Source organism: Microtus ochrogaster, chromosome 4 (assembly GCF_000317375.1).
Source record: "Microtus ochrogaster isolate Prairie Vole_2 chromosome 4, MicOch1.0, whole genome shotgun sequence".
Taxonomy (NCBI): domain Eukaryota; kingdom Metazoa; phylum Chordata; class Mammalia; order Rodentia; family Cricetidae; genus Microtus; species Microtus ochrogaster.
Window position 1 is genome coordinate 51,301,557 of NC_022011.1, and position 9,001 is coordinate 51,310,557.

The 9,001-nt window shown below is 51.1% G+C and overlaps 1 protein-coding gene and 1 pseudogene across 1 annotated transcript in view; one reads left to right on the forward strand and one right to left on the reverse strand.

Moving 5' to 3' along the window:
- Positions 1-482: 482 nt before the first annotated feature.
- LOC101991984 lies at positions 483-7,643 on the reverse strand (annotated as a pseudogene).
- Positions 7,644-7,688: 45 nt separating this feature from the next.
- The window catches only part of Ubac1 (UBA domain containing 1), a 23,488-nt gene continuing 22,175 nt past the window's right edge, over positions 7,689-9,001 (forward strand). The window contains exon 1 of the mRNA XM_005346263.2: positions 7,689-8,038. Within this exon, the coding sequence (XP_005346320.1) occupies positions 7,901-8,038 (138 nt within the window). The 5' untranslated portion in view covers positions 7,689-7,900. The remainder of the gene's footprint in view (positions 8,039-9,001) is intronic.

Genomic DNA, 9,001 nt, shown 5'->3' on the forward strand with positions numbered 1-9,001 from the left:
AGCCATGGCCATTCTTCTCCATCAGGTGTCACTCGGAGTGACACTTGTCTCCCTAGAAATCCCCTGGATCAGTCCATCAGTTCCTATCCCTGCGTGAGCATGACCAGAAAGGAAACTGCCAGGCTGGAGAATGAGTCAGAGGTTGAGTGCGCTGGCTGCTCTTCCAGAGGACATGGGTTCAGTTCCCAGCACCTACATGGCGCCTTATAAACACAACCCCCCCCCCCCACACACACCCGAGACAGGTTTTCTCTGTGTAACAATTCTGGCAGTCCTAGAACTTGCTTTATAGACCAGGCTGGCCTTGAACTCACAGAGATCTGCCTGCCTCTGCCTCCTAGGTGCTGGGATTAAATGTGTATACTACCACAACCTGGCATTTATAAACATTCTCTTTTTTTGTTGTTTTGTTTTGATACTGAAAAACTCAAACTGCTTTAGTTTGAGTAACAAGTTTATTTTTTTCAAAAGGCATGTATAGACAATAAACAAAGTAAACATTTAAAAGGTTGTAACTGCCCTAGACGCTGCTCCGTAAGTCTTAGCATTTCCTCTTGTAATCATCATCTTCATCGGAGTCCATTACTTTTCTTCTGTTGAATTTAACTGTTGTTTTCTTCTCTGTCTGTTGGCTGACTTTCTCAAGTATTTCTATTAAACCTTGTTCTGACACTTTCCCGCTTAGCTGTCCATACCGAGCCATCTGTATAAGGTAGTTCTTTACTGCTTTCGTTTTTTTCAGGCTTTACAAGTGCTAAGTTACTTAACCTGGCCTGGGCTGACTGATCCAGAACGTGGGCTAAGATACCGTTTCTCATTTCTGCTTTCCTTTCCTTTGCTTTCTGTTGGGCTGCATCACCAGGATCCCCATGCTTGGCTGCAGCTCGGCTAGCCTCTGCTTCCTCCGCTCCTCGAGGTCCGCCGTCGTGCAGCCACAGCTGCCGTTGGGGGTCACGCAGCTGCATTTATAAACATACTTAACTACAGTTCTAGAATACCCTCATCTGGCCTCCATGGGTACCAGGCACACACATAGTAGACACACACGCATGCATACACACATGTACATAGGAAAAATACTCATAGATTAAATAAATAAATAAATGTCTTTAAAAAAGAGGGCGTGAAGGTGTGAGCAAGTGAGGGTGGATCTGGGAGGGGTTGGGGGACTCTGCCTAGGAAATGGGGGTCTAGTTCTCTCTGTTCTTGTCAGTGGCAAAAGCAGGACAGATGTTTGATGAAACTTTCAAGGCTTCTTCAGGACTTTGATCCTCCAGATGGCTACTCACAGGGCTCCCTTGATGAAGGGGACAGAAGATGAACCTCCTGGAGCTGTACACAAGGAGGACCCTAGCCTAGTAGAGGGAAGGAGTGTGCTGGGAGGCCCTGAAGGACAGGAAGTCCCCAGTGGGGCCCCAAGAAGCCTCTGTCTCATCTTCCAGTGTACCACAGTATAGTGGAGAAGGCTGATGCTCATCTTTGGACTTTTGATTCTCTCCATGTTCTCAGGGGTTTCCTGGGCCTTCAGAGCCAGGCCAGGGTAGGAAGGGTCAGATGAGGCTGGGGCAAGAAGTGGGGAAGCTCTGGCCCCTGTTCCTTTGCTTGTGTATACCTGGCCCAAGTTAGCCAAAGAGGCCAGGCAGTGGTGGCACACACCTTTAATTCCAACACTTGGGAGACAGGGGCAGACAGATTTCTATGAGTTCAAGGACACCCTGGGCTACACAAGATTAAATCATTCTAAAAGAGAAACAGAACTCATACCTTTAATCCCAGCTCTAGGGAGGAGGAGACAGGAGTGATATGGCCGGATGGAGAGAGGAAGATAAGTCAGGAGGAGACAGGAGTTCATGGCATTCAATCTGAGGGTTCATGGAGACAGGATATGGTGCTTTGGTTCCGGGATTCGGTAGAGGTAAGAAGTAGTGGCTGTCTGCTCTGCTTCTCTGGTCTTTCAGCTTTCACCCCCTAATATCTGACTCCGGGTTTTATTATTAAGACCAATTAGGGGGGCTAGAGAGATGGCTCAGTGGTTAAGAGCATTGCCTGCTCTTCCAAAGGTCATGAGTTCAATTCCCGGCAACCACATGGTGGCTCACAACCATCTGTAATGTAATGAGGTCTGCTCTGCTGCCCTCTTCTGGTCTGCAAACACACACAGACAGAATATTGCATACCAAATAAATAAATAAATAAATTAAAAAAGACCAATTAGAACCCGTACTACAGGGTTTCTCAGTGTAGCTCTGGCTGTCCTGGAACTCATTCTGTAGACCAGGTTGGCCTCAAACTCAGGGTGATTAAAGGCATGCAACACCACCACCTGGCAAGAACCTTGTTATTTCCACAACCTCTGCCGTGGTCCTGACACGTTCCACAAGGAGCAGATCTCTCAGGCCCCCTCGTGTGCAGCATTGGTCTCTGTCATGGCCATCCCTAGGATGTCTATATTCTTTCTTTTCCCAGAGTTGAGAGGACCAAACTCAGGGTCTTGTGCTTGCTGGGAAAGCTTTAGACCCCTGAGCTAAATCCCCAGCTCTTCTAGACAGCCAAGAGTAACTGTGGCCACCCCACTGGCTCACGGGCACACTGGGGATGGGGAGGGCTAAGGAGGACCCAAAGTGGGCAGGCTATAAGAGATCCCAGAGGAGGTGGGGTCTGGGGAGGTGGTGGAACCTAATTCTGAGCCTGTGGGCTCTGTTATAGGCATTGCCCTGGGTGAATCACAGGGCAACGTGAGGGAGAACAGAGGGTACAGAGGGTGAGAGAGCCTCACACAGCTGGTACCACATGGAACCTCTGAAGGTTGGGAAAAGAGGTTTTCTCTAGACAGTCTGGGTTGAAGCAGTGGTCATGACGATAGTGCTGGGTTTGGGGGGGAGTCTGGGTGGCCCTTCTGTGTGTTGTCACCCTTGAAAGGAGGCATCTTGGAAAGTGTTCCTTCCCACAAGAACAATCAGGGAAGAACATCATAAAATTTGATTTTTCACTTACTGTGGACTTAGTAAACTGTGGTTTACTGGGCACTTGAGTCAGCCTCTAATTGTCTTAAACAGCAGAGAGAGCCTTGGAGAGCTGCTGCAGGGAGGCTCTGGAGACTCTGCTCCTTCATCCAGCCCTGGAGCGCCACCGGTTCTACCAGTGCAAAACAGAAGATTGACATCGGGCCAGACCCTTGGTCTTTGTCTTTCCATTTCAGATACAGAGGAGATGCAGAAAATCCACCTTAAGCCGGGCGATGGTGGTGCACGCCTTTAATCCCAGCACTTTGGAGGCAGAGGCAGGCGGTTCTCTGTGAGTTCGAGATCAGCCTGGTCTACAGAGCTAGTTCCAGGACAGGCTCCAAAGCCACAGAGAAACCCTGTCTCGAAAAACCAAAAAACAAAACAAACAAAACAAAACAAAAAAACCCCCAGAAAATCCACCTTGGTGTTCAGTCCTGGTTCATACTTCCAGACGGAAAAGTCTGTGGAAGTTAAGGTTACACAGGACTAGCCTGCACCAGAGTTAAGATTCAGTGTCCGTGCAGGTCTGGGTCAAACTTGCCTTCCAGTCACTCCAATCTTAGCAGCAAGACACAGAGTGGCTGCCAAGGCCCAGGAACCTAAGAGTGGGCAGCATCCCCTGCACTGAGGGGAGGGGTAGCTGCTTTTGACTCTATAATGATATTCCTCTAAGCTGACAGAGAAGCAAGATGACCTAGTGTCCCCCTTGGTCTCTTGAGGAAGGGACAGGGCCCTGCTGCACAGTTGAGGGCCCAGTTCCCAGATGACCAGAATGGTGGCTCTCATCTTATTATTTTGGGAGCTGGGAAATTACTATTCATGACAGTAAACTTAAAAATGAAATAATAAGTCTGTCCTTTTAAAAAGCAAATTACGATGTCAGAATATTCATGAGCTGTGACTTCATGGGAAATGGCAGCCGCCAGGAGATTATCATTTGGTTAAGTCAGCAGCGGCAGAATTTAGGGAAATGTGCCTGTCAGTCTGAGGAGATGGTGATTAATACTTCCTGTTTGCGGCCCCTTAACGGGTGCATTTTAATGTAATAATTAATTAACCTTGGGGATCAGTCACTTTTCACAGCTCCCGATGCCGTGGCTCCGGGGCGGTGAAGGCAGCCTCTTTCTGCCAGATTCCTGTCCACTGGATCCTTGGGACTGACCTCCTGAGGGGCTGAGAGGTCACAACTGAGACCCAATCTCAGTGAGAGAGTGTGTACACGAGGGGGTGGCATTGGCAGGACAGGGGACAGGAACCCAATCCTGTGCTAGTAAATGTATGTGCCTTCCCCTTAGTGCTGCACGTTGAGGGTCCCTGGACTCATGTCCACTTGGAACGCTAGCATGTGGCTTTTCAGGAGAGGGTCTCTGTAGGTACAGTGGTTTAGGATCTCAGATGACCTCGCTCTGGGGTTTAAGTGGCACTAAACCCCACAATGAGTGTTCTTACAAGAGGAGGGAACAAAAAGAGTCAGAGGGAAGAGGCCAGTGATTTGAGCCAAGGTTTAGGATGCCCAGGACTGAGGGAGACACAGGAAGATGGGAGGGGCCTGGGATGGCCAATCTCACTGGGAACTTGGTGTTGATGACTGACCGCCAGCATAGGTGAGAAGGTGTGGTGTTTGGAGTCACAGACAACCTCATGAGGCTGCAGTTACCCCAGGACACTACAGTGGTCTGCCAGGGTGGCCAGCGTCGAGGCCAGCTCAGGGAGGCCCTAGGGGAAAGAATAGGAACTGGGTCAGAAGACAGTGAGCAGGACAAGTGATCAGACGCCAGTGTTCTCCTCTCTAGGTCTAAGAGTCTCCTGTTATAGAGGGTTGACCAGAGATACACTTCTCAAACTGGATCCCCTCCCGTGCACTCTAAGGGAGCATGGGATCCGAAAAGCCTGCCCTTCTATTTCCTTCACTTGCTGCCTGGAAAACGCAGTCATCCTTCCTAGCTATTCCCAGCACCCTCCTCTGGCAGTGCACGCCTCAGTACTCTGTATGTGGCACTGTCCAAGACAGCTCAGGTTGTGGGTTCTGCATCATTAGATTCAAAGTGGCCATGCCAAGCTTTGGGGTCCCGGGTCACACACACACCTGCTCATGCATATATGTGCATTACATACATGTGATGACTGTCATCCTACAGACACACACATGCACACTCCCATATAAATTCATACACATATGTGCACAAACATATCCACATGTATACATCCATATACATGCTCACACATATGCTCACTCAGGCTACACACCCAGTCAACTCACAAATACCTGCTCTGAACTGGACAGCAGCTTACCTGCGCCGTCTAGTGGCTTTTCCCAGGTACTGCAGTGTCAAATTTGCACTCTGGGGCCTCTGTCCTGTTCAGGGGCTGGCAGGAGCATCTGGGTCAGACTTGATGCCTTTTTTCAGGGAGACCCTTTCTAGCTTGTCCAGCATAGCTAGTGCCAACATAATATGTACAATGACACCACACAGGGTTCAGTGGCTTGGGGCAGGTCTCCCGAGGGTACTTACCAAGGCAGGGGATAGGGAAGTCATGGGAAGGAGGGCCATGTTCCTGTCAGCCACCATTGAGGGATGCCAACTTCCTCCAGTGAACTCCTGGTGCTGGGGCAGAAGCCAGTATCTGGTTGTGGCAGCCGTCTCACCCAGGTCTCCACACAGGGTTAGCACTTTCCGAATCACAACCCTCTCTGGCTCATCTGGGCCCTCGGGCCTGCCATGCTCAGACCAGTTGAGGTGGGAGCTGGCAGGATCTGAGGGTACCCATTTGGCTTATTCTCTCCTTGAAAACCATATGGGTAGGAGGAGGTTCCTAAAGGTGTAAGTCGTGTTACATGCTACAGGTTACTTAGATCCTCCTCATCCAGTTTTATGGGCTAGGGTCTGGGCTAGTGTAAAGGTTGGGTGAGTTCATCTAGTAGAGTGTGTATCTAGCCCTGTATAGTGTGCTTTGGGGCCTTATCCTGGTCCCCTTGGCTAACAGAGGTTCTGAGAGAGCCCAGGAACCCCTTTGTAGATTCCTTTCCTCTCCGAAGTGGTTAAAGCTGATTTCAATTGCTTTAATCAAGAGACTTCAGAGCCTTGTCTGGCTCACCTTAGGAAACCACGATCTACCACCAGTTAGGGAGCTCCCTTGCCTTCCCATGTCACACCCCTGGTATAAATAGCAGGTACTCAATAAACACATATCTTTCTATGGGCTGGCAGGGAGGGGGCATCATGTTTTCTGAAGCAGAGACTGAGATCAGGGAGAATCTGAGTCTCCATGCAAGTCCCATGCGAGTGTTAGGATTCAGGTATTATGCTAGCCTGCGCAGTCATTGGGCAGAATGTGCCCAGGCAGTACCCTGGCCAGCTCAGTCCTTGAGGGACGAGCTCCGCCCACTCCCCCACTTTCTTCCTTTCTGCCATTCTCTCTCTTCCTCTCTCCCCCTCCCTCTCTCTCTGTCTCTTCCTTCCCTCTCTCCCCAACCCTCCTCTCCTCTCAATAAACTCCACACCCAAACTTTGTGTGTATGGCATATTCTGTCACCCACCGTGGTTTGGACCCACCTGCCATGGGATGCCACAAAGGTCCCAACTTGTGCCATTTCATAACGGTGAGTAGGGGGAGAACCAAATGGGTGTGTCCCTTGAATACTACATCAGCATCTGCATAGCTTACCCTTAGAGAGGGCTGTGACCTTCAAGCTTCTGTAGCAAGGCTGACCTGGGAGGCTGGACAGAGGGCTTTGAGTGGTGTCACTGTGTCTACGAGGAAGTCTGGATCTGTTGGAGGTGGGGACTTGTCACCCACTGGGGAGGGACAACAAGCATACATTATAAAGACCACTGTCCCCACAATTTCTCCTGCTTACCACCCCTCTCCTGGGGATCCTGGAGAGCCAGATCTAGCACGTAGAAAGGACTTGTTCCGTGTCCCTCTGGGAAATCCCTTCAGCTTCTTAAGTGGCAGCGTGCTCATACTGACTTTTGGCTCTGTGGAAATACTTTGCCAATACTCTCAGTATACAAATGGGGAGTCCAGGCAGCCATGTCAGGCTTCCAGGAGAAAAGTGTCCTAAGCTTGAAGAATGGGCTGAATTGCCTAGGCTTTGGACAAAGAGCAAGGGTTTGATGGGGAGAGGACTGGGGGATTTGAAGATCAGCTGCTCAAACCCACTCCTCACAACCTGCATGGCTCAGTTCTGGGAACATCCTCCAAGACTGTGATCTGTGGCAGGAGCCTTCACCTGCAGGGCCTTGCGGACTGGAGACCCCAGGGTGGTGCAACACCCTGCACCCTACAACACCATGTTGTGCTTAGCTAGAAATAGTTGCCGCGGACCCTTCTGGGCCTGTCTAATGTCAGAAGAAACATTGCTTGTGACAGGATCTCATGTACCCAGAGATAACTATGAACTTAACCTCCTGATCCCTCTACTCCTTTCATACCACCATTCCTAGCTCAATGATAGTTATTTTTCATAGGCACCTGACCCTTTTCACACACTTCTGGTAAGGGAGCCGGGAGCCCGACTGGGAACTACACCTCCCGGCATGCCTCGGTGTACTTACGTATTTTCTGTGCGGGGGCCGGCGGCGGCGGCGGCAGCAGCAGGGAAGTGCCATCCAGAAAAACCACATCTCCCGGCATACTCACGAGCGCACATTACGCACTTCCGGCGCGGCTGCGACAGCGCGCCCCTGGCGGCTACTGCGACGGCGGCAGCGGCTGCGAGGGGACAGCTCAGGCTCCTTCAGTGACGGGCGGCCCAGCCGACAGGAGCCGGGGCGGGGCGGCGGCGGCCAGCGAAGGAGCGCGCGGCGGCCCGGCCCCGCCCCTGGTCCTCCCGCCAGCCCCGGTGACCTTCACGGATTCGGGCGGCCGGCGCAGGCTCCGGCGGCGGCGCGATGTTCGTGCAGGAGGAGAAGATCTTCGCTGGCAAGGTGCTTCGACTGCACATCTGCGCAGCCGACGGCAGCGAGTGGCTGGAGGAGGCGACCGAGGACACGTCGGTGGAGAAGCTCAAGGAGAGTTGCCTCAAGCACGTAAGGCCGAGCCCCTTACGACCCCGTTGCATCTCTGCCTCCTTTCTGGAAACCAGAAACTTAGACTCCTGTCATGGATTCCGCCCTTGAGTCCCATCTCCACCTACTCCCCAGATCTTCGCTTCTGCCTGGGACCTGACCCCTGGATCCTGACCCCGGGATCCTTTGTACAGCCTGCGGTTCCCAGCCGTCGCACCTCTGGGTCGGGTCGGGACAGCTCCTGCCGCTCCTTTTCGGAGCGAGCCGCAAACCTAGGAGAGAGTCCGGCTCGGCTGATGGGCGAGCTTTATTTAATTTCTGCAATATCTTGAGGTAGTGAAGGCAACGAGTGAACGGAGACCAGGAGAGAGAAAGCAAGGGCTCATGGTTTCCTAGTATTAGGGCTTGTTTGATGTTGGGATGAGGTTTTTGTTTTACGTAAGGTTTCCCCAGAAGCTGAGAAGTAATTGGATCGCTTTATTAAGAGAGCCCGCTTCTTGCCTGAGAGCCAGCTACCAGGAGCCCCTGGCCTGGGCCTGGCTCTTAGCTGTAGTCACTTAAAATAGTCTCAGTCTGGGAGAAGTCCCTGGGCTTCTGTTTTCTCCTGGGGTAACAGTTGATTGAGTGGGAAGGTCCAGGACTAGGATCTCCTCACCAGCAAGTGGCCTTTGTAAAGTTTACTTACATGCTGTGAGCTTTATACTATAGTTAGCTTTTTGGTTTTAGGTAGTTCAGTCTTGGGACTAATTCTCGAAACCTCTTTGCCTCTAAACTGCGCTCAGTTAAAGGTGAGAGATAATGCCTGTTAGATCCTGGGGCCTATGGAAACACTATACCTGACACGATTGGTGCCAGAATTCATATTAAAGGTGGCCACAACTTTTTTGTGGAGACTCTGGGAAGTCAGGGACCTGCAGTGGTAGGTAGTGGAGCATTGTGTTGCCTCTAAAGTAGTCTTCAGGTTTTGTTTTTTTTTTTTTTTTT